At 33.1% G+C, this 27,350-nt stretch overlaps 1 protein-coding gene across 1 annotated transcript; it reads left to right on the top strand.

Annotated features, from left to right (window-relative positions):
• Nucleotides 1-750: 750 nt before the first annotated feature.
• Nucleotides 751-22,761, top strand: LOC128228375 (ubiquitin carboxyl-terminal hydrolase isozyme L3-like). Its single transcript, XM_052939664.1, has 7 exons — nt 751-900; nt 1,513-1,657; nt 2,839-2,921; nt 3,317-3,364; nt 6,689-6,764; nt 10,995-11,053; nt 19,729-22,761. The coding sequence occupies exons 1-7, from the start codon at nt 844-846 to the stop codon at nt 19,813-19,815; spliced, it is 555 nt and encodes a 184-aa protein (XP_052795624.1). The 5' UTR covers nt 751-843; the 3' UTR covers nt 19,816-22,761.
• The last annotated feature ends 4,589 nt before the right edge of the window (nt 22,762-27,350 follow it).

Here is a 27,350-nt window from a genome sequence, read left to right as displayed (position 1 = left end):
ATGTAATAATATGATTAAGTAGTTTGTTCTCTATCTTAATATTCGGTATATTATCTTTTGTTTGGCTAGAACTAGGCCAAATATCCGTTGACAATCCTAAAAATCAGTCTGTGTTGATCAGAGGCTTTATTTATTTGGTTACACACAACTAAATTTCAACAGTATAATATATTATACAGATATATTCCTCAAGAGCTTAAACAATTTTAATTGTGCATTAATTGAAAACATTTTAATGTTTTAATTTTTCAATTGTTATGTAATGTCTAGGTTTACAAAAATATGTCACTATGTTGGAATACTATGTTTTCCTCAATGATCAGGATTATGTTGTCAATAATGGAAGGTAGAATTCTTTTTAAATTTATTCTCCTATTGCTGATATAAGTTTAATTCCATCAATTATTTTAAATATAATGAAAACATTTAAAATATGAATAACTCTTCACCATGAACAAACATTGCTAAAAAAAGTTCCTTATTTTGTTATTGCGTATAAATATATAAGTGTTTTTGTTTTATTTTCAGGTGCTGAATAAGGTTTGCAAATGTTAACATTCAAACAGATGTTTAAAATGTTTATAACTTTTGCCTGATTTTTGTTAATTCATTAATAGTTCTTGACACTTTACTAAACTTGACTGTTAATGCGCTTGACATTAAATCTAAATTCATTTGATGGAAAGTCTGAAAGCACTGTTTATCAAACCATTGTTGTATCTCTAAAAATATAAAGTCATTGAATCCAATAGTTTGATTATCATGATGTAGTACATCCACAACTTGGGTGTGCCGAAAGACTGGGAGTTTGTGGATGTTTATGGGCTGGACGCAGAACTGCTCATGATGGTGCCCCGACCTGTGATCGCAGTCATGCTGCTCTACCCCATCACAGAACAGGTACAGGGAACAGAGTTTGTGTGAATTTGCTTCAAAAAATAATATTCAGTAAAATCTCTCATTTTTAACAAAGACAACCCATGTTTGATTCCTGGCTGAGTTTCTTTGGGTTTTGTTGAAAGGGAAAAAGTCTTACATGTTGTCAATAAGTCTTCTCTTTTTATGATCACTGTGAAAACGATTAAAGCTGCACTCTCACTGATTGAACGTTTTGACTACTTTTTTATTTTTTGTCTTGGAACGAGCCAATTTTTGCGAAAATCCATGGAAACCAATTATATTAGACTGCTGACAAAAAATTAGATCGCAGATTTTTATATTTAAGTTCAAAAATTGATGTTTGGATGTTTGCTGCATTTTTCATAAACCATTAGTAACAATTTAAGCCATAAAACATTAATTTTCGAACAGAAGTATGAAAATCTACAATCTGATTTTTTGTCAGCAATGTTCATTTGCTGATTTCCTTTTGAAGCATTCATTACATTCAAATTATAATGGTTTTATTTTTCTGAACAAATTTCATATTCTTTCTTATCACAACAATTTAGGCTAAATACATGTTCCTTGTCTGGCCTGCCACATTTATAATCATTATGACAACTGTTTCAGTCTGAGTCTGCTGAGAATAAGCTGGGTGAGGAAAAGCAGAATGTGGGTGGTGTGTACTACATGAAACAGACTGTTGGCAATGCATGTGGAACAGTAGCAGTTATACATGCCCTCGCTAACAATCAAAACTCAATCAACTTTGAAGGTAGTTATATTTTGCCTTATTGCTGTAATGTACATCATACATTGTATGTATCTACCATTTCCTTAGTGTAATTAAGGAATGAATTGCGGGGTTGATGTCATTATCGGAGTATGAACGCAATTGGGCTGGTCAAAGTGTGTGGAGTCCGAAGGACTCCTCGCGTAATTTGACCAGCCCAATTGCGTTCATATCCCCAATAATGACATCAACCCTGCAATTCATTCCTTATATTTACACTAATAGTTCATTATTTCATTCAAGAATTGTAAAAAACGTACTTTAATTCATTTAAAAAACTTTTCAGTAATCCAATCTTACCCATTCTGTAAATAAACTTACCCGACTGTAACCGGAAACATTGATATCAAATGACGTCACAATAACGCGGGAAAAGATCAACCACTTGAAATCACTTTTAAACGTAAAATTAAAACACTTATGGCGGCAACACATTTAAAATATAATAAATTAACACTTTTTAAAATGTTGATTTATATTTTACGGGACCTGCTGACACAATACAAACAATAACAAGAACAATAGTTTTCATGTATATTGTTGTGAGATGAATCGCGATCCGAACATATCTGAAAATGTTGCATTCATCGACTGATGAACGCAATTGCCGAAAGGCAGTTCATTTAAGGAATGAAAGTTGAGGTGTAAATATTATAGTATGACTTTCATTTTGGGACAAAAGATGCCAATTAAAAGCCAGCATTGCAAAATTGAGATTCACCTCTATATTTAGAGGAATGATTCTAAAAATAGACTTGTACCTCCATTTATGTGAATCACTGATAGAGGTGAAGGTACTCTATATTTAGCTCCTCTAAAACTAGATGGTTAGCTCTTTGGTATGCATTACAATTGATAGAATGCCACTTTTGACCCTAAGGCTATGTTATAACAGAGATAGATATACATTGTATCTTGTTTGAACTTCTAAGCTCTAGTAGATTAAAAAAATATGTGGGCTTAAATTATTATTCATTGTATCAAATAAATTTTTCTTTTGAAATGTCTTTTATAGGTTTAAGACCTTTTACAGTTAAACTAAGACAGTATTGTACCTTTAGCAAACTGGAAATGATCATAATTATATTACAAATATTCTGTTAAACGCTTACTAACTACTTTGTGTCAGCTTACTTTATCATTTCATGCCTACTGTTTTTCAGACAATAAACATTTCAACAAGTTTTTAGAAGACACGCTTGGTAAAGAACCCAATGAGATTGCAAATATTCTGGAAAATGATTCGGTAATTTGATTGAAATTCTTACATATAATTGTACTGAAAATGTCTGACATAGCAAACGTGGATTTTCTACATTGAATTATTTGTTTTTGACGCCGTTGTATGTACGTCGAGTTTTCCATATATTTTCCCAAGTTTTCAAATAAAGGTGTGTAAAAGAAATTGGTTAGATATTGAAAACCCAATTGTGACCAAATAGTGTCAAAATCACAAAATTATTATAAATGCTCATAGGTTTAGGATTATTTTGTCATATTTTAGAATTGCTTCTAAAGATGTCAATTTGGTCAGAAAAAATCTGCCTTTATGTAGTTAAGATTATATCATAAGAAGGTGTACCCCTAGAAAATGTTTTGTAGGTGTATGATTATTGAATGTGGTTTCATTTATATCTGCAGGCGATGGGAGCAGCTCATGATGACACTGCACAGGAGGGACAGACAGAGGTAGGGCAGAAGTTTTTCCAGTTATTTTGGGAAAAGGACCCGAGTCAAAATTAAGAAAAAAATAAACTGCCTATAATCATTTTTAGCTCCACTATGGCCCACATTTTTAGCGCCATGGAGCTTATGTCGTCACAGATTGTCCGTCGTGAGTGCGTGCGTGCGTGCGTGCGTGCGTAAACTTTTACTTTAAACGACATCTCCTCTGAAACTGATAAGCGGATTTTGACAAAACTTCACAGGAATGTTCCTTTGGTGGTCCTTTACCAAAATTGCTCAAATGGTTCCGGTCCATTGCACAATATGGCCGCCAGAGCTAAAAATAGCAAAATCTTTAAACGACATCTCCTCTGAAACGGTTCGGCAGATTTTGATGAAACTTGACAGTAATGTTCCTTGGGTGGTCCTTAACCAAAATTGCTCAAATGGTTCCGGTCCGCATAGGGCTAGGGCAAAAAAATAGAAAAACCTTTAAAGAACATCATCTCAGAAACCGATGATCAGATTTTGATGAAACTTAACAGAAATGTTCCTTGGATGGTCCTTTATCAAATTTGCTTCAATGGTTTCGGTCCACTGCACAAGATGGCCCCCAGAGGTAAAAATAGAAAAACCTTTAAACGACTTCTCCTCAGAAACCGATGATCGTATTGCAATGAAACTTGACAGAAATGTTTCTTGGGTAGTCCTTAACCAAAATAGCCCAAACAGTTCTGGTCTGCTGCACAACATGGGCACCAGAGCTAAGAATAGAAAAAAACGTTAAACTACATCTTCTCAGAAACAGATTATCAGATTTTGATGAAACTTTACATAAATGTTCATCGGGATGCCCTTTAACCGAAATTGCCCAAATGGTTCCGGTCCGCTGCACAACATGGCTGCGAGAGTTAAAAATAGAAAAACCTTTAAGGACTTCTCGTCCGCAGTCTTCACGAAAAACATTTTAACCTACTAGCCAGTTGGACTAGCATAATGGCATATTTTACTAGTCCGAATGACAATCTAGTAGTCCGACTATTTTGCCACATTATAAAACTGTATGCTTGAGGTAAATACCTATTTCAATTGAGCAGCTTGCAGTTTGAGTAAACATTTCTTTATTATGATGCTCATGCAGTGATAGGGAGTGACATCCTTCTGTTGGGAATAGTGCTCCTTGTTTTTCAGAACCTATGGGTACTATGTAAAAACAAAAGGCATCTTGCTTGAATAGACTGTAATAATATCAACATGGTTAGAAAAGAAATGCCATGCTTTAATAGCTTTGATTACATTTTACTACTGAATTACCTCCCTTTAATAGAAAAAAAAATAATGTCTTAATTTTTCACGTATAGCATCTTTAAATAATTTTTAAACAATAATAATTTATGAGTAAACATATAAGCATAAAGTTCTCACAAAAAGATCAATTTAAAAACCTTACATTTATACATAGGAAAGTATATATAGACTGAACATTAATTTTCGTTTAAGTGACATTCTGAAAGTTTATGAAACAGCTATTTTTAGTAACTTAAATGGCCGAAAAGTGTAAGTGAAACACCAAGTCGATTCTATCTCGTCAGTTCTTGTTCAGGTTAGATATTTGCTTCATAATCTATTCAGATTAAATGTTAACCGATGATCAGATTTTGATGAAACTTGACAGAAATGTTCCTTGGGTGGTCATTAACCAAAATTTGTTAAATGGTTCCAGTCCACTGCACACCATGGCTGCCAGAGCTAAAAAATAAAAAAAACTTTATACGACTTGTCGTCGAAACCGATGACCTTTTTTCGATAAAACTTGACAGAAATGTTTGTTTGGTGCTCCTTTACTCAAATTGCCCAAACTTGGTCCACTGCACAACATGGCAGCCAGAGCTATTAAAGTAAAATATTTTTTTAAATAACTTCTCCTCAAAAATTGATGATTGTATTTCTATGAAACTTGACGAAAATGTTCGTTAGGTGGTCTTTGCTTGAACCTTTTGGCCAGTGGAGCACAGGCACTGATGTGCCTCTTGTTATAAATTACATGCCAAGTTAATTTCATATAAAACCCCTACAATTTTATGTTCTATTTCTTCATATGAATACAATGCAGTATCATATTATTATTATGAAAAGTAGCAATAGTGAACATGTACGTATATCATTCACTACGAAGTGAAACATATTTGACATGGTTAACATGATTGTTTATCATTTAAAAATGAAAGTGTTCAATAATTATGTTCTTTAACAGTCATTATCGGATTCATATAAAAATAGAATAGATTGCTTTGGGCGCTGATATTTGGCCCAAGCGAAAAAAAACTTTCTGGGAGGCGGAAGTTGTAGTGGAAAGAGAGATATGAGGTTTTACTATCTCAATAACAACTACATTGAATTATGAATGCATTGATATGATAAGTGTTAATATTCCGTTATTGACAGATAATGAGGCATATATCCGGTTTTATGGACCGATGAGAAAGAAAATATCTTAGATTTCTCATAAATTTTCAAACAAGATATAAACAGTAATAATTAGTCTGTATTTAATTTTAGTGTTTTATCATATGCTTAAAAAATATTCTCCCTGAAAACTAATTGCCTGGAAATATGATGTGAATTATATTTCTGGTCGCTTATTTGATCATAACATACAACAGGAATGATGTCCCAATCTGTTACTCACATTTTGCCAACGTCTATCACTTTCTATGGTTTATCACATGACAGCTTTTTGATCAATGATAAATGTGGAAACACACCAAGAAAATGAGAAGACCAAATATACGGATTTAAAGTCACATTGGTCATCCAAATGAACAAGCCCGAGTTCTTACACTAATGCTTAGCAAAAAAAAGCCCCGAAATATTAAATTTAAATTTAACAAGCCTGGAATGCATTCTACATGTGCAGGGCTTCTGGTTTGTGCTTATTTCCACCATTGTTACAATAAATATGACATGGTCTGAGATGAACAATTATATACAATTACTGAAATGTGATCTGCTATTTACTGGTGAAAAGTCATATTAATCGATGCACATCAGAAAATAATATCCAGTTTCATAGTTTTTGGAAAAAAACTTTGAGGTATTGCCAAAGGCTTAATGTAGTCATTGTGCATGCAAGATATTACTGGATTTGTCCTGGTTTTGTAGCAAATAAAACAAATTGTAACATCTTAAAAGGGTGTCTTGGAGGTGTTTAGTTTTAGTCCATTATTATGAGTAGGGAAATACACAAATTCATGAAAAATAAGATGTATTTGCATTGCCGTAGCTCTGGACCAATGAAAAACTGTCTATTTATAGGTATAATGATGTCCAATATTTGCATTATTTCAGGCACCTTCCAGAGATGACAAGATTAACACACACTTCATTGCGTTTGTGTGCAGAGAAGAAGGCCTCTATGAACTAGGTAATAATTACGTAACATTTTTAATGTCTAGGTTTCTATATATATACATATTTATGTATGTATATTAAATAGGTTCTTTTATCTTGTCTTACTGGATAATTCTTGTCTTGTCAGCAGTTTGCTGCAAGTGTGCTATAAAGAATCTATTTCAAGGTGTAATAATTTTGCAATTGAATATTTTTTACAAGTCTGATATTTAGATAACTGGTTGGTTTTGCAGATATTTGAAATGTCTAAGTCTACATGAAGGTGATTATAATTGTATTGGGGTTATGAAAATAGTTTTCTGAACTCTTCATGAATCAAGCGGAAGTGCTATAAAAAAAATTAAGTGATTTTGAATAATTTAAACTCTACTGGCTTAACTGGAAGGGGGCTATATATTTACCATCCATCCATCCCGATGCAATAACAAAATGCAAGCTCGATGAATGATTGAAACAAGGTATGTGGATGGATGGCGTTAGGAGATAAAGCACATCATTATTTATTTTGTCTGACAATAACTGAGGTTGCTACGAGAATAGTGAAAATGACGCTTTTTGGCTGGATCTTGCAATAATGTAAGAACTATGCAAGCTAGGTTAAAGAAACATTGGTATGTTGATGAAGGGCCATTATATTATAAGTTTCCCCCCTCCCGAATTAGCATATGATATTCCCCTACCCAGGAAAAGAAAAAAACGTCATTTTTTTTTTTAAATAACCAGAGCATTGAGCTCTGAACATTTAGTAAAATTATGTAGCAATATAGTGCTATTCATGAATATGTTGATAGGTTTGTTGAATAAAAGGTTTGAAAACAAGTTAAACATTATTTGAAACATGCTAGTATATTCCCTATTTGCCCAAACCAACGCTATATTTCCCCTATCACAGGACCCCACCACCATTCCCTTAAAAGTGAAAAAAACCACTGATATTTCCAACCATTCTTTGGTAAATGCCAAGTCATGCTTATTAACATTACCTTTTACAATTATTTTTCTTTTTGAGGCTTCAAGGGTCCCTTTTCTTTCCCTATTATAGGGATCATGTGGTCAGCACCATCCCATTGGGTCCTTATATAATATCTTAACAGTAATATTTCATACAGTGTAAATATGGAACTATCAAGATATCATTAACTTTTACAAAATAACATTTTATTTCTTGTAGCAGTTCACTTTGAATGGTTAAAATAGTAAAAAATAAATACTTTTTACATTTTATTTTTTTAAGAGACCATGAGAATGTTCCCCATGTGGAGCTTGAACCCTAAACTCCTGTGTTAGAGACGGACATCTAAACCGCGTAACCAATCTAACCCTCTCACCCTTTTAAGCTTGACTATTAGAAGAATAGGTGGGCTATACTACTCGCCCCAGCGTCGGCGTCCGGTTAAAGTTTTAGGGCAAGTTGGGATTTTCACTTATAAGTTCAATACCCTACATTTAATTGACTTAATACTTCACACAGTTGTTCAGGGCCATCACATGATGAGGTTAGATAACTCCATATTATTCTTTACACAGATTATGGCCCCTGATTGACTATGGAACTTAGGTTAAAGTTTTAGGGCAAGTTGGAATATTTATTAATAACTTCTATATCCTTTGTTCAATTGACTTAATACTTCACACAGGTGTTCAGGACAATCACCCAATGAGGTTACATAACTCCATATTATCCTAAAAACAAGTTACGGCCCCTGATTGACTTAGGTTAAAGTTTTAGGGCAGGTTAAAGTTTAAGGGCCAGTTGGGAGTTTCACTTAAAACTCCAATACCATTCATTCAATTGACTTAATACTTCACACAGATGTTCAGAGCCATCACATAATGAGGTTAGTTAACTCAATATTATCTTTTATACAAATTATGGCCCCTGATTGACTATGGAACTTAGGTTAGTAAGTTTTAGGGCAGGTTGGGATATTGCTTAATAACTTCTATGCCCTTCATTCAATTGACTTAATACTTCACACAATTGTTCAGGACCATCACCCAATGAGGTTACATAACTCCATATCCTTAATATAAGTTATGGCCTCTGATTGAGTTAGGTTAAAGTTTTAGGCAAGTAAAAGTTAAGGGCAAGTTGGGATTTTAATAAAAAAAACTTCTATACCGTTCATTAAATGCACTTAATAAAATTCAAAATTATTTACGACCATCTTACAACAAGAAACATAACTCCGTTTTAAGCCTAAATACAAATTATGGCCCTTGATTTTTTTATTTTTTTTAAATTTCCTTTGAAAAGCATATTTGTATATTCTTAACCACATTTTCATAATGGGAAATCAAGTTATTTGAATGACTTGCGTCATTGTTTGGGCGGGCTGGTGGGAGGGCAGCATCAAAGTCACCTTATGTATCGAATAATTTTAGTTAGGTTTGACATAAAGAGACCAAACTTGGTATTATTACATCGTTATTGTATTCTAAGTCAATGTTGGGTAGTCGAGCACGCTGTCTTACGACGGCTCTTGTTAGGCATAGCTTGTGTTTTTTTACATCCAATCTCTTTTAAATTAAGCTGAATAATTTTAAGAGAAAGATTTGTAGATTTTGGGAGGTATATTTTTTCATTCGTTTTTTTTGGCAAATGCAAGAGAAATCAATGGTACCAATCAATCTACAGAATTATGGCTGCGGAGAAAGATGTCCATATATACAACATTGCCAAAAGCATATTTGATGTATTTGGGTCTTTTAAGTTAAGGGATTATTACTGTCTGAACAATATGTAAATACTAATGCCATTAAACAAATATTGAAATGTGTTTGCTTTGTATTATGAATGTCTCTCTTCACGATGAAATAGATCACATGTCATATAGTAATTTGGGCTGGAGGTCTTTAAAGCTGCATTCTCACAGATTGAACGTTTTGACAACTTTTTTAAACTAGTTAAATAAGAATGCTGACAAAAAATTATATCACAGATTTTTATATTCAAGTTCAAAAATTGATGATTTATCCATTTTTCTTAAACCGTTAGTAACGGTTTAAGCCATAAAACATTAATTTTCGTACGAAAATATGAAAATCTACGATCTGAATTTTTGTCATCAATCTTATATCATTGGTTTGCAGATATTTATGCAAAAATTTGCTCTTTCAAAGACAACAAATAAAAAAAGTTGTCAAAATGGTATATCTGTGAAAGTGCAGCTTTAACTACAAATAAATACTATACCATTTCACGTTGTCGGTGAATCATTTGATTACAAGATCATCTGATATGAAAAAGGTCTAAGGCCAGTCCGAGCAGTCAGAAATTAAAAAATATGAGTGGCTGAAAGTATCTGCATTATTGTATTAGGGTATACCCATTTAGTTCTTCAACATCATTAATCCCATTTAGGGTCGGGTCAACTTTTGAATTATATTCTTTCAAATATTAAACAGATTACATGTAGAATGTAATTATGTCACATTTAAAAATATTGTATTCTTTGCTTAAAGCATTATGTCTTTAATGTTTTAAAAGAGCTGGAAGAATGATTTGGTTGATAAATTTTAATGGAAAAATTGCTAAGGGAGACTACTCTTTCAACTTTGATTACCTCATTCATGGTAGGTTACTTCCCTTGCATTAACGTTTTTTTTATGCCCCCTTTTGAAAAAAGTGGGGTATATTGTTTTGCACATGTCGGTCGGTCGGTCGGTCTGTCTGTCTGTCGGTCGGTCGGAATACCAAATGGTTTCCGATCAATAACTTGAGAACGCTTTGACCGAGGGACCTCATACTTGGTATGTGTATTGGTCATCACCAGCAGATGAACCCTATTGATTTTGAGGTCAGTGGGTCAAAGGTCAAGGTCAGTGTGACCTTTACATGAAAAACGGTTTCCGATCAATAACTTGAGAACGCTTTGACCCAGGAACCTCATACTTGGTAGGTGTATTGGTCATGACCAGCAGATGAACCCTATTGATTTTGAGGTCAGTGGGTCAAAGGTCAAGGTCAGTGTGACCTTAACATGAAAAACGGTTTCCGATCAATAACTTGAGAACGCTTTGACCCAGGGACCTCATACTAGGTAGGCTTATTGGTCATGACCAGCAGATGAACCCTATTGATTTTGAGGTCAGTGGGTCAAAGGTCAAGGTCAGTGTGACTGTAAGCTGAAAAAAGGTTTTCTGATTGTCCATATTTTATTTAAGTGTCCAAATCCTACTAACAATTTGGCTCCCAAGGGGGCATAAATGTTTCACTAACATCTCTTGTTTATCATTTCAGATGGAAGGAAATCGGGACCAGTATTTCACGGCAAAACCACGCCAGACTCTTTACTAGAGGTATAACTTCTATGATTATCAAATAATTATAGAATAATCTGTCTTTCTTAAAAACCCATGATACGAAATGCACTGTTTGACTTTCAATTTATTATTGGAATAAAAGAAAATCACCCAGTTCACTTTATATACACTTAAAAATCAGTTATGAAATTGTGATATATTTTCAAGTGCTAGTTATATTCAATACTTGAAAAGGTCACGCTAACATCATTGCTGCCATAAGTGTTCGTAAAGCCATATAAAACCACGTAAAGCTCAAACATACATGAAGCAAAAGGTTTAAATGTCAAGGAGAAGTTGGTTATCTATTTGTTATGCCCTATTGATCTTAAGATCTTTTAACTCGAGATAAAAGACTGCTTTATTTTGTTCTATTTTATTTACTTAATTCTCGATTCATTAACGCATGTTTTTAACAACAAATTACCAAGTCATCCATTCTATTCATAGGTTTGCTAATTGCTTGGGAAATAAATATAATATATCACACTTAATTTGCAAAGCATTTGTTAAACTGTTTTTCACATAGAATGATAATGTATCATTATAAAATTTCTCCAGCATACTCTACTTTTGGTTGTTTTAAGCGTGTGTTTTTCTATCACTTTATACATGGATGATGCTAGATGATGGATGTTGCATAAAAGGTCATTATATAAGTTGCTTGGCAAGGATAAACTCCATTTATTGTCAACTTAGTACAAACATGTTGTAACTTAATATAGAAATTGAAGTCGTTACAACACATTTTGCACTAAACCCTTGAATTTTGAATTCATACTTACAAATACCTTTCCTGTACTGTATATTTCTAGGACAATTATCGAAGATCAGATTTTTTATATTCACAGATTTACTTACTACGCCTTTTTGCGGACTCTTTCCATATTCATATTATTATAAATGACAATTTGTGAATTTGTGCTCAGTCTTCCATTATTTTCAGCTTGTCTGTCTTTCATCGTTACTGTCGTAGTCATGATCATGATGATGTTATGGTTAGCTGAAAGATCATTTATTTATTAGCCATACAATATTTGTGTACTATTGTACCAAGTTCTATAACTCTTGCTTAAAAGTTGTTAAGAAATTACCATAGATTTATTATGAATAACAGACGGGCGTTGGCTGTTTATTGTGGTGATCTTTGTCATGTCGCCAAGTGACATGCAGCATATGTTCATTTACATATAGCTTATTTCAAAAGGTTCTTTAAAGTACAGAAGAAAACATGATAATTTATCACCATGTTTCATAATTTGTTTTCATATAATATTTTGTTATGAAATGACATAGAAAGTTAACAAAATGTTTTTTTGTTGTTTACTTTACAGATTTCTTTATGACATAAAATACGTAATAAAATTTTCGACTGTGTCACAATATAATTTATGTGCTTTTTTTCTCTTTTTAAAATTTATTATGACATTTTCATACAATCTTTTGCAATAATAAAACCTTGTCATCAGGTTAATTTTATTTGCATTAACCAAATGTTTCATTTTCACTAAGATTCATTGGATCTTATTGAGTCGATCATCAAATTTACATGATGTTGATCATACGCCTTTAAAGATGCACTCTCACAGATTGAACGTTTTGACAACTTTTTTTTTATTTTTTGTCTTTGAACGAGCAAATATATGGGAAAATGCATGTAATGCAGTCGTATAAGACTGCTGACAAAAAGTAGATTGCAGATTTGTATATTTAAGTTCAAAAACTGATGTTTATGCAGTGGTTAGCGCATTCGCTACTCACCTAGGCGACTCGGGTTCAATTCCCAGCTCGGGCGCATATGAGTTTGGTTCATGGTCACCAAGCCAGAAAAGTGGGTTTTCTCCGGGTTCCACACTCTTGTGTAAAATTGGGCGAAGAAGAGTGATTAATATAATGTTGTAATAATGTTGTAATAACTTATTTTACAATCGTTGTAAAATAAATATGGTTAAACGAAGACGAATCACAAGATCAAAATTTTCAGTTTTATTTTTCTGAGTTGTCAGAATATCTATTTTGAAACAACAGGTGTTATTAGTCAGATAAGGAAATGTTTATTTGATTTTCCAAGCAAACTAGCTGTTCAATTTTCTTTGTGACAAATACTTGACATTTAACTGAAAATCATGATTTCATGATATATTGTCCCACTCTAAGATGACCCCATTTATAATGTAGGCATGTCAATGAATTTTGAATTATATTTTTTCAAAGATTGGGCTAAATGTTGGAGTAGTTAACAACTTTATAAGAAAAATGAAAACTAATGAGAGTTGGCAGCCATTTGTGTTCTCATATTTCGTTTATTTAGGTAACTTTTATTTCAAATTCATTTAAACTGTGACATGAAAGCTGGTATAATACACACTAAATGATTACTTTAAACATCATTATCTCCATGTTTGAAAAGTACATCAAAGTTATCAGGGTGAAAATAGTTGGTGGCTTGTACCACAAGTATCAGTTATGAGATTTTGCCCTCTGCTAGATAACAAATTCACAATCATCATGCGAAACCCCCCTCATGAGTTGAAAATCATGATGAAGTCATGTCTCATTTTATGTGAGGGTTAAGTCATGAAAATACATGTCAAGTTATTTATAGACAATGATAATAATGCAAAGGAATTTGTCTCGTTTTAAATATTATTGATAAAATGTGTCTTAAAGGTTCATTGATAGATGAAAGTTGATTTTGAAATAGTTTTTATAAATAGATATTAGTATAAAATTTAGACTGTTGGTTAAATGTTGGTGAATGGTGAAAATCATTTTTTAACCAATGGGGTGGCAATATGTAAAGGTTTATGATTATTTGGAGGTCTATTATAAAAAATTTAATGTTCAAATCTGGTTGAATTTAAGGATACTCATTACTTACATTTAGATTAACTATGAAGGAACATCTTCAATTTAAACGACCAATTTGTTGACGATTTAATCTATAACTACGACAAATATTACGTCAATGAATTTTAAAACTAATCCCATTGGTTAAAAAATTATTTCATCCATTTTTATTTTTGTTTTTTCTCTTAAAATTTGTGCAGTGATCGCCAATATATTTGCTGTTATGATTTAAGTTGAAACAAATCAGTTTGTCTGGGGCAGTGTTCTAATATATGAGTCTTATTCTTATCCTTAGACAAGCTTTCAGTCTATTGGCCTGTTATTTTTACAGTCCAATCGAAACACTCAGATTCTGCTCTTAATATCAATATTAGTTAAATCTAAATTTGTTATTGAATATGGCTCCAAACATTAAACTTCTATAACAGTGTACAAAAAAACGTACACAGGTATTTGCAATAAGGCAATTATGCAATAAAGATTAATTATTGGTTGTACATACTTTTTAAAAATGCAAAAATGTGTCGTTGTGAAACTGACTTTTAAGTATTTATGTTTATTTTTGGTTCTTTTAACAATTCAGTTGGCAGTCCAGGTGCAAACAGGCGCCAACTAATTGTTTAGAAGACTGAAAGTAAATGGTAATTTTCAGAGTGTTCAGTGCGAAAATGCCTATTTGATGGTTCTATACCACTTCTGTACCACTCAGTGTACATGTCCAACCTAAACAACTCATTTGATAATACTTTTAATGAATTTGCTCTATACCACTCAGTGAACATGCCCGGCTTAAACAATTCTTTGATAATACTTTTAATGAACTTGCTCTTTACCACTCAGTGTACATGCCCGACCTAAACAACTCACTTGATGATACCTTTAATGAATTTGCTCTTTTAAATCTTTAAATATGGATCCTAATTGTTGTCCCATTGGCAGAGGTACACTTACACTATGCAGTAATCACCTCATTTCAATGGCATTGGGCATATGTTATTCAAGGGGTACAAGTCAACATTAAAACAATGAAAATGATATAATTTTTTGTCTTGGAACAAGCCAATTTATGCGAAAATGCATGTAAACCAGTCATGTAAGACTGCTTGCAAAAAATAGATCGCAGGTTTTTATATTTAAGTTTAAAATTGATGTTTTATGCATTCTTCTTAAACCATAGGTAATGCTTTTAGCCTTAATACATTAATTTTTTAACAGAAATATGAAAAAAATGCGATCTGATCTTTTGTCAGTAGTCTTTTATCACTGAGGGTTTCAGATATTTACGCAAAAATTGGCTCATTCCAAGACAAAAATAAATGAAATTGTGAAAATGGTCAATCTGTGAGAGTGCACCTTTGAAAGATTTGTATTTAGCTATTGGAGTACAGTCTTTTACTGTTTTTAATTCATATTCAACATCTTTTCATGACCACAACATGAAGTCATATCTGCTTCAGTTTCTTTCGTGTACACATTTCAGCGGAAGGAGCAAAAAAATGTTCGCTTGGATGGGGCGTGCGTTTTGAGCAGATATGATTTCAACCGTTTTATGTGGTATCATTTATTTGGAGGTCTTTATGCAAATAAGCCATTCACCTTGCTGTCTAGACTTGAACGTTTTAATTCCATACATACCTCCAAATAAACAATAACCTTTATGCCCAATGGTTGTGTTTTCTCAATATGTCTGAGCAGAGGGAATACAATGATGAATTATTTCCCATCCAATCAGACAGTTTAAGTTCACAAAAGTGATAGAATCTTCATACTTACATTATTTGGGTTGAAGAATTCGACCCAAATACAGACTGAGACTGAAAATGTTAAGACATATGTATAAGGTCACTGAATTTCAACATAGAAAATACATTGATGACCGGAAGATCAGAAAATTCAAATCACACATTACAAGTGATAGGAAAAATTCTTCATACTTGCATTATTTGGGTTGAATTCAACCCAAATACAGACAGAAAATGTTAAGACTTAAAATTAATTAATATACAAGGTCACTCTTCTATAGAATTAAAAACTATTCTCAATCGTCTGGTAAATGTTGTAAAATTGTGTTTCCTTCCGGTCCATAGTAAAACAATACACGTTAACAATATCGCATACCAACCAGACGGAAATCGACCGTCAATGAATATTTATTTAAGTTACTGAAAACATGAAATGGATTTCAATGGAGATCTCGATGTGTAGGCGTTCTTGTTTTGAACCAGATTGTCTATTTCATTGATATATTCATGTTTTGGACGGTGTGGGTAAACATCCCTGGTATCTGTCCTATCAAATTTCCTTTTTTATTCCTCTTAAATATCAGTCCTACGTGATAAAGTTCAGGCATAGTAAATCCTTTAACCAACGAAATGAGCTCCAGCTTTAACTTCGACTTCTTCTTAAAACATTTATTTCATTGTACATATCAAGTTCTTTGAATTTCAAGGTTAAACTCTATTCCGTTTGTAAATATTTTCCGTGATAAACATGTATGCAAGTTAGGTCAGACTTTGTTAAAAATAAAATACCACCCAAAAAAGTACATTTTTGGAATGTAAAGAATGTTCATGATAACACTGATTTCAAAAGAAATCAGACACCTGTATATTATTTATGATGTGTTTTATGAATGAAATTATAACTGTGTGAAATGTGGATGAATTTAATTGGCTAATGTTTATGACAAGATATTTTCGATGTACTGATATGAATACGTCGGTATTTAGCGGCAAACAATGGAATTAATATGATTTGTAAAGAAATCTTAGGGGTGGCAAATTCAGTGGCTTTAGTCCAAAATATGATCGATTATGTTCATAACAATAATTCAAGCACTTAATATCCTTTGCAGGCACATTCCTTCGCTTTTATTTTTTCTTGACCTTGATTATGGAATACATATTTTTGTTGAAAAGTATTTGGGACTTATTTGTGGAATGCATTTGGGTCTTTTAATTATTGTGAACTCATTAACACAAACTAAATCGGCAAGCAATATTTGAATTGAATGTGACCTTAGGGCCTAATTAAGAAATTAAGTCTGCAGGCATAATTTTCTAGTTATTCCAATGATGCACTTGCTGCAAAAAGGTTATACCGTTATAGCTTTATAACTTTCTATTTAAACAAACATTATTTTATTTATAACAATAGTTTTGTTTAATTTATATTATCAGTTGTCTTGTCTGAGACTGAGTCTTAAACTTGGACTCAAAATGTTTGTTAATGATGGACCCGTATTTAATGACTCTGTGTATGTCAGACTCAGGTTCAGACCACCAAAGTTTATATTTTGCTGTAAAAATGTTATTACAGGAGCAAATATGGTAAAAAATAACTAATATATCTGTTACAAATTAACTGTTCTATGATAAGCACACATCTTTTGTCAAAATTAATTATATTATAGATGTTTTAAAACATTGAAGAATTCAGTTTTTTTAGCCTGCGTCTCAGACTCTGACTAAAAGTGAAGTGAATGACGGTTTCAGGTCATGTTTGATTAAGTGTATCCTTGACCTATTCTTTCTTTTATTATTGCATGAAAGACAATTTCTTTTTTGCAGTATATCATTATACTAAGGGTTGACGTCAGGCCTTTTTTGTTCATAACTGACTTTAAGATGAAAAGCCAGATATAATTTCTACTTTTTTCTTCAATGTTACTGGGAGTTGTACAGAATCAAAATCATGACTTGACTCTATATAATTGTCAGAGTAATTTATATAATCAAAATTACATAAGTGGCATATTCTGAAACAGAATGGATTGAATGATACTTTTTTAGCCTTTGATAAAGTATTAACATTTTGTAATTTATATAAAAACAGCGGCAGTGCTCTAGCTAGGCCTAAAAAGCAGGGGGGAGCACCCTGCTGCCCTTTTCTGGCACCTTCTGCCCTTATCTGGCACACTGCTGCCTTTTACCTTGCCCTGTTGTGCCCTTTCGTTTGACAGAGCCCTATTTGATGATTATGGACTATATTTGATATTTATTGGACATATTGTCAAGTCAATTTTCAGAAATAAGTGTAAAAATAATAAATGTATATAATTTTCACACTTAGATAAAGATATAAGCTACAGTTTTCATAACAAACTATTAATATTAATATAAGTTAAACAAACTATTAGTATTAACATTGAAAGCAGTTACGACACATACGCAATATGAATTGAAGATTGGCCCTTGCATGTGCCCCAATTAAGGCTCATTCAATGCGCATCAAAAGTGCCCTTCTGACCTAGCACTCTGCCCTTTTCAAATCCTGGCTGGAGCACTGTGTGTGAATGGTTCTCATGAACACTAATTAAATCAAGAACAGAGTAATATATATTGGTCAAGTGCAACTAGATAATGGGGTTGTTGATATCTCCATGGCGTATGATGCTTTGTTCCCAGGACCTATATCTCCATCCTGACCACAAAAATGTACTCCCCATCTACCTTTGTGGTTACCCAGGGCCACATATACAAGGTCCAGATGCCGCTGTGGTCAGCCCGGGCTTATACCTGTGGTCACCTTTAACGACCTTGTGGTCAATATTTTTATGATTTTCACCAGTAAGGAGAGATAAACATTCACTACATAAAAGCTTTGGCATGTTTAACTGCAATCAGCAAAAGTACATCTTTTCTAAAAAGCTGTTTTATACTTCATCAGAACCTGTGACATTCAGGGTGGCCTTGAAGTTGTTTTTGCTGAAGCTGCAGTAACCACAGGAATCTTGGTTTACCACAAACAACAGTGTTACCATGGTTACTTGTCTCCTTGCTGTATAAGAGTATCTGATTGCATACCTCTGGAATTTCACCAGAAGTATGGACTATAATATTATTACATTTCAAGTCCATGACAGTAGCTTTCCAAATGGGGGCTGGATTTCATTTAATGATATATGATCCTGTTTTGAAATGCCTATGTCAGCATAGAGGTAATGCTTTGCGTTAATTATAGTAATGGTTATATGATAGGGCTTGGAAAGAATTGTTTCCTTAAATGTTGATTTTGACTTTTCCTGAAAGTATTGTGAGTCTGGCTGTTTTGCTCGTATTACGATGCTGCAATTTCTATAAATGGAATGATATCCCTATTATGGCTAAAGTGAAAACATGATATAAATATGAAATGATTAATCTATTAAAGCTGCACCCTCATAGATTGACTATTTCGACAACTTTTTTTTATATTTTGTCATGGAATGAGCCAAATTTTTCCGTAAATGTCTTGAAACCAGTAATATATTCAGACTGACTGATTATATAATGGACTAGCTCGAAAATTGATGTCTTTTGGCTAAAATCGATACTAACGTGTTAAGAATATTTCAATTTTCAGACGTTATTTCAAACAATTGAGATCTAATCTATTGTGAGTTATCTTATATGCCTGAATTGAAGCTATCGATTGATGCCTCATTCAGCTGAATCTGAGACAAAAATCAAAATAAATGTCAAAACTGTCAATCTGTGAGAGTGTAGCTTTAATGCACAGTCATGTGATGAGAGTGCACCCAGAGCAGTTATGCTCCCTGTGTACAAGCCCAATCTTTTTTCAACGAACAGTTAGTTGAGGTATTGTAATAGACTTCATGTCCTGCATGCAAAAACATTCCTTGGCCATGACTAGAAAAATGATGGAAGATATTCCAAAGAAGCTTGGCATATATTTTATTAGAGACAATACACACATGTATGGCAAGGCCCATAACTCTTGCTTTAATACTATTTCAGTTTTGCATCTTTTTCAACTTAAAAACGACTGACTGGCATTTTCTCCTTGGCAATTTTGTTACAATCTGAACTCTATATTTTCAGGATGCTATTGAGGTGGTTCGGAAGTTCATGGCCAGGGACCCCACTCAACTCAACTTTACCCTGATGGCGCTTGCTAACGTCTCCTAGTGCGCTGGTTTACATCTCCTTGTGAGCTAGCTGACATCTCCTTTTGAGCTAGCAAACATCTTCTAGACATTGGGAAACATCACATATTTATTTTGTCAACTTCGGCTATGGAACCTTCACATGTACAACTCTTATGTGATGCTTTCAGGAGCAATATTATTCCTCTGCAGGATTGGGGAGATTTGTCAATCTGATGCGGAACAAGATTAGGACTGCTTCATCTATTTTCTGAGACAGTTGCTACTTTGTTTGGTGGAATATATTATGGAATATTCCTGTTAGGATTTAGGTTATATATAAATCAGACTGCAATATTAATTTTGAATGTTACAGATATATAACACATTATTGATTTTGAATATTACAGATATAACTGCTCTGGGGCTGTATTCATAAATTAGCTTTGGTTGAATTTTCAATTTTAGTATTAAATTGCCTTCTTTTGTAAGCTAAATTTGAAGAAAAATAGCAATGTTTGTACAATAAAAATATGCAAGACAAAAATCAATCTCGATTATGAAAACATATTATGAAAAGTGGAGGGGATTTAAGGTAAATGTTGTCGAAAAATGGACATTTTCACTACGATGTCTTTAATATGAATATGGCTCCTGGTGTGTGCTGTTGAGTTTCTTAAATATGTGTTTATATGAACTATCTGTAAAACAAAGAATGCCATAATGCATGAGTTTCTAAATGAAATCCCCAAAGAGCGTTAAATAATTATACCATTTTGATATTCGTTTGATATCCATTATCTACATAAGCCAAGGCTGTATGTATAATAAATCAGATTCAATTGCTCCGAGGTATTTTCTGTGTCAGATTTGTTCATAACCTTGTGACATTAATTAATTCTACAGCTTAAGGCTTAACTTTTCATTTGGTTTATTAGCACTGGGAATATATTGAATGAATTAGGAACACAAGCAGATTTAGGATAGGGAGAGGGGACGGATCGCACCAGGCATTTCTGGTTTGAAATTGTTAAGATTTTTCTTGGGGGAATACCCTCAAACTCCCCTTGCCAACATTTTGAAAACCGCATAAATTTTGGTTTTGTGAATGGTGCGAAAATGAAAAAGTTGTGTCGGTAAGTTAGGCCCCCTCTTACATTAATTCCTGTATATGCCCTTGGGGATTAATAATTTATTATAAGAAATACAAATCTCAATGCCCGCAGACTTGCCAAATTTTATGCATCATTTTTCGACTGGTATACTATTTATTCTTTAATTCAAAATATTAATAAAGTCTTGGTGAGACAGAATGATTAAGTATGCAAATATAAAGTGTCTGTTTATATTGCATTGTTTCTGATATTAAAAATAAGAACACCAACAAAAAAGTCACTTGTGTGTTGACCTCAACTGACAGTATATCACTTAATAAAATGTCATTATAGAATCTTAATATAGCTTCATGAATTATTATCAACAGCGGATCAAGGGGTGGGTGGGGGAGGCAGTAAGGTCCCCCCTCAAATTTCCAAGTCTTTATTTCATGTCATTATGGTAGAGAAAATATGCATAAATTACAATCCACCATTTTATAATAAAATAACAGAAATATTTCGTGGGAAAGGACACCCCAAACCCCACTTGCCATGTTTAGAGCCTATTTTGTGGGATCCTGGGGAACAAAGTGCATGCACGACCAAAGTTGCACTCCTTAAGTGCTAACCCTCAAGGTCAAACCCTGGATCCACCCCTGATTATGACAGAAAAAAGTAATCCATTTTCGTAAGAATTCAGACAAATTCTCCAGAAATAGTTGTGGTTTTCTCGGAATATTAAAACCCATGGGAATATAAAAGTGGAAGCATTAATTCTCAAGAAATTTCAAGGGAGTCCTTTACATGAAAAAGAACACAAGTTCTGACAATTAATTGAGAACACCTCTTAAATAATTCTATTACAAAAACCTTCTGTGTTTGTGTGATGTATGTACTTTTCTATATCAAACGGTCTTATGTGGGTTAATTACACACTTTTATTTCACTGTTTCTTTTTTAAACAACTTGTTACAGAAGGTTTAAATCCATAAATCCTCTTAAGAACTTAGGTGAAATTTATATGACTTGGTACATAGCTGATGTCAACATAAAAGGCCACAGTATGAGTTTATGCAAAGTAAATGGAAAGAGATAAAAATATAAGCAATATGTTGGTGCTTTTTTAACTGGGGATTTTGTGGCCACAGCTAATTATTAAAGGAACCAGTTTATAGAGGCTACTATTTTTTTTATCTTTACACAAATCATATGGGTTGTTTTTGTTTTGATCATTTAAGTCAAATGAATTAAACATAATAATGCATTAAAATAAAAATTTGTTTTCGCATCAAGCTATATTGTGTCCCTTTAAAGGGTCTGCAGTCATTAAAGGGGGTCTCTCACAGGTGAATGTTAAAAAAAATATGTTCATGTATTCTGGAACCGACTGCAGTAAATGATGAGTTGTCATTATAAAATTGAAGTTAAAATAAGGGTTTTTAAATATTTGAAAATGAAACAGAAAATCCTTCATTTCATGTTAAGTCGAAAATTGGATGATTATAGACAAGAATTTACAAAAAGCTATTGTCCGATACTGTTTGGTGTTAAATGAATTTATAGATATGCAAAAAAATACAGACATAAAAAAGATATTTGTGAGAGATCCCCATAAAAACAATAAATGGGTTTTCATTCATTCAGCCATTTTTGCAACAGCTTCTATAACAGTATCATCCTTTTTACATAGGACATCAATAATTCCTATTAATGGCCTTTTGCTTTTTATGCTTTGGTTGTATGTAGCTTAATTGCAGAAAAAATATCAAATATTCATGAAAACTGGTAAAAGGAATGTTCCTTATATTTAATGGTCAGGCATCTGTGAAAGTATTCGAATAAAAAATACTGGTCCACTTGTTGAAATGTTAATAAAACAGTATTTAATTTGACAGTAAAGTTATGTTTTTTATATCCAAGGGCCCAAAAGGATTCATTGAAATGTTTGACATAATCTTATAAGAGTGATGTATTGGTTACATAGGAGCAGTAAATTTGGAATTAAGGCATTTAGAATTCTGGGATAGTATATCCTATTTTAATGCAGGGTGCAATTCATAAAAGATCTTTCTTCCATAGCAGTCATAAGCATGAGTGATTCTGGATATGTGAGCCATGCTGGAATTTTTTATCCCTCAACCCCACCCCACCCCACCCCCACCTCACCCCCTGGAAGATGAATTATGCCCAACAACATGTTAATTGAATACATGTCAATGTATACAGTAAAACTGCGATAATTGGAGGACGCCGGGGACTGAGCTAAAAACTTGAGTGAACTGATGTTTCAAAGGACCTAAGTTTCCATTTCAGCACCAACCCCCACCCCCTCCCCCCTCCCCCCTTGAAAGATGAGTCACGTCCAACAACATGTCAATTGAAATGTGTTAATTTGTATTATAGTTTTATGCAATTATCAAATAATTATTAAAAAAATGAAATAATAATCATTCAAACTCTTAACACACAGTATTCTTTTTACCTATTTGTCATAATTTGACATCAACTGTGCCTTCAAACTACAGCATGTCATGACGTCAGTAAACACTGACACATTCACCTTCTGGTACAGTGTTCTTTTTTGTTTCTTAAACGTCAAATTTGATCAAATTTACAAGTTACAAGTTTACAAGAAAATGTATCAATCATGTGTTTCTGGTGTGGATGGGAAAATTCAACCCTTGAGCATGCTGCATTACATTTTTTATTTAGCCAGTAAATCTGCAAGCCTTTTTACTGGCTTCTGCACATGCCATCCGGTGGGTTTTTCCCATCTGCATCGGAAATACCTGAAAGATACTTGTAATGTGCCATTAGCCTCAAGCTTATAATTTGTGTGCTAATTAAATAAAGCTTGACTGTTATTTTTTTAAGAAAATATCCATATTTATATATTAATACTGTTTGGTTTCTTCATAGTTGAACTTGCGGAAATGTTTATGTTCGAGATATTTATGAGATTTGGTATACATAATTATAATGAAAATGGGAATATCTCTCTTAAATATTTCTCAAGCTAAAATTAACCATGGATCAGCTGAGAAAAATGAACAAGCCTAAGACACCTGCTTGTGGTCCTCTTGTAATTAATACAATTGTAATACGATGCTCTTCATTTTCTGAAAGTAGCATTTTTACCCCGACACATTTACATGTTTACTCCTAACAAAGCTTATCAAATGAAGTATGATACATTCCTTGTATGAAGCTGCTTTTATGTTAATAAGGTTATTGTTGGTAAAGGTCTTAAAGCTGCACTCTCACAGATTGAACGTTTTGAAAACATTTTAATTTTTTATCTTGGAACGAGCCAATATTTGCAAAAATTGTTGGAAAGCTGTTATATAAGACTGCTGACAAAAAATTAGATTGCAGATTTTTATACTGAAGTTCAAAAATTGAATAGTAACGGTTTAAGACATAAATCATTAATTTTCGAACAGAAATATGAAAATCTGCAATCTGATCTTTTGTCAGCAGTCATATATCACTAGGTTGTAGATATTTACACAAAAATTGGCTCATTCCAAAACAAAAAATAAAAAAGTTGTCAAAACAGTAATTCTGTGAGAGTGCAGCTTTAAGCACATTCACCTATTGTCTCTAAATCAGACCATATGTCTGATGTTTGAAATAATTTCACATAAATTAATGTCTTGTAAAAGGACTGACTGAAAAAAAGTAGTCTAACGTTCATTTCAGTCCTTCGTAGAACATGAAGAGTTTATTTCCTTGATAAATATGGTTTCTGAATTTGTTGATGTAGTTTCCGTGCTGTTCTTTGAAAGCTATAAGGAAGTCCTGTTGAAACTGATCTTCTCATAACCGGCCTTGTATGACTACATCCTGATGTAATTATAGTTATTATCAGCTTCTACATTGTGTTATCACATAATGAAATCTTAGACCTCTGCACCACGCGCACAATGTTGCATCATATATTTTCGTTAATAACTTCCTTTCAAGGAAAATGTAAATCGTTTTTATACACTTTTCCTTGGTTTTTAGAAATTTATCAGTGAGATTAATTACATTCTCTGGCAGCCCACTCTTATAGAATATAATACAATTAAATTTACATTTTGATATTTAAGTCACTGTTTTGAAAATTTGACCCATTTTTTTCCCTCATTTTTCATTTCATTGCCTAAATCATACCTCAGCACAATGCAGGGCTCAGGTATACGGAAAATAAATGATGTCATTTTGGAAATGTTATGACATGTACAATGGATTTTAGGGGCGCTTATTAAAGTAATAGTGTTGGTCATCTAAATTCTAATATCGGCAGGCAGGAGTCAGCCTTGGGCCGACTATTCATATAGAAGACCAAAAATAAATGCTTTCTTTCTTAGTGTTCAGTGCCTAATGCTGTGCGAATGCCTTTATATTAGCAAGAGTGCATTCTAGAGCTTCTAAATAACGTGCTTAATAAAACCAATTACTCAATTACTGAGTAAATTGATACTGCTGAAACTTACATTACTAAATGAAGAATCACCTGTTCTATAATCATCTAAATGGATCTTTGGATGTCTGAGCTCTTCTAAATGATTATATTTAAATCTGTCTGGTGATCTCATGGGTGAGGCATTAGCGTGAACACCTTGTACCATTCAATGTCATTTTAAGGTATCCAATGAACAATACTGTGAATTTCAGATGCCTGGTGATCCCATATTGTATTAGTTTGGTTTCATTTCAAAGGTGATGATGTGTAGAGGGAAAATATATAAAATGAAAATACTGTAAAAAATATTAGAAACACGAATTTTTGAGTTGAATGATTGCAAAATTAATCTTTTCTAGTTCGATTTCATTTGAAATGAACACAATGATTTTTTTTCGGTCATTTATTTGACATATTAGTAATCTTGTGCCAGTTTCAATAATCTGTAAGGATTCAGTCGTAAATTGAAATTATCTTAGTGTCATTAAGTTTAATTAATTCGCTACATATTAAGTGAACTGAAATTTAGCCAGTATTAAAAAATTAACTCATAGTTGAAGAAATAAAACAATTCAATGTTTCAAATGATTCATTTATGACGTTTCTACAGATTTTAAGATAATTTCCGTTGCCACCCTTTTTAGCTCGACTATTCGAAGAATAAGGAGAGCTTTACTACTCACCTAAGCGTCGGCGTCTGCGTCAGCGTCGGTGTCACACCTTGGTCAAGGTTTTGCGTGCAAGCAAACATAGGTTAATATCTCAGCAACTACTTGAGGTATTGCATTGAGACTTTATACAATGGTTCTCGACCATCCAACCTACTTAATGAACTAAGTTAGATAACTCTAGTTTGCATTTAATGCAAATAATTGCCCTTTATTATGCGACTTAGAAATTTTGGTTAAGGTTTTGCGTGTAAGCACACATAGGTTAATATCTCAGCAACTACTTAAGGTATTGCATTCAGACTTTACACAATGGTACTCAACTATCCGACCTACTTAATTAACCAAGTTAGATAACTCTAGTTTGAAATATATTCAAATAATGGCCTTTTTTTTTATTTGACATAGAAAAACCACATTTAAGTCAATATCTCAGCAAATATATCATGTATTGCTTTGAAACTTTACTTACTCACAGGCTCCCGACCAATTAATCTTCTTATTGAATCAAGTAAGATAACTCTATCTTTCATATTATATCATTTTTGCCCCTTTAATGTGCGAGTTAGAAATTCACACATAACACACATAGGATAATATCTTACGTGATGTATTACATTGAGACTTTATGCATTGGTATTCAACCACCCAACCTACTTGAATAACCAAGTTAGATAACTGTATTTTGCAAAAAATGGCCCTTTATTATTAGACTTGGAGATTCTGGTTAAAATTTTGCATACAACCACATTTATGTTCATATCTCAGCACATTATGTATTGCATTGAAATCTTATCTAACATGATCCATGCATGTTTCGCCAAAACTTTTCAATCCTCACTGAAAAGTGGCGGAATAGTCGAGCACGCTGTCTCTATGACAGCTCTTGTTTAAAACTGCCCCCAACAGGCAGTACTTTTTCATGTGATTCCAACTTCATTGTGGGTCACAAGCATCAGATTTTAACTTTATCGCTAATGGCTCTATAAAATGACAAGCTTATATGTATAGCGGATACCTTAAAAAACATTCAAACACCAAAAAAGAAAAATTATTTCATTTAGATATTGATTATATTTCATCTCAGGAACACTGGAAGTGCATATTTTTACAGTAACGCAGCATCATATATCATGCACCAGTCAATGGTAACCACTGCCCCACCAGGTCTAGGGGTTATAAAGGAGATAGCCAGGGAAATGGGCCGTGTTTTTACCTTCCAGGTGGCCCCGCAGAATCGGGTGAATGTGGTTGTTTTGTCTTCGTGCCAAAAATAACGGGAAATGGGCCTTACCTAGGGTCCCTGGGGTGCGGGGGCATTTTGCGGGGATTTAACCAGCAGTTCCTTCACGCAGAGCGGGAT

Source organism: Mya arenaria, chromosome 3, assembly GCF_026914265.1.
Source record: "Mya arenaria isolate MELC-2E11 chromosome 3, ASM2691426v1".
In the NCBI taxonomy this organism is placed as follows: domain Eukaryota; kingdom Metazoa; phylum Mollusca; class Bivalvia; order Myida; family Myidae; genus Mya; species Mya arenaria.
This window is presented reverse-complemented; position numbering and strand designations above follow the sequence as displayed.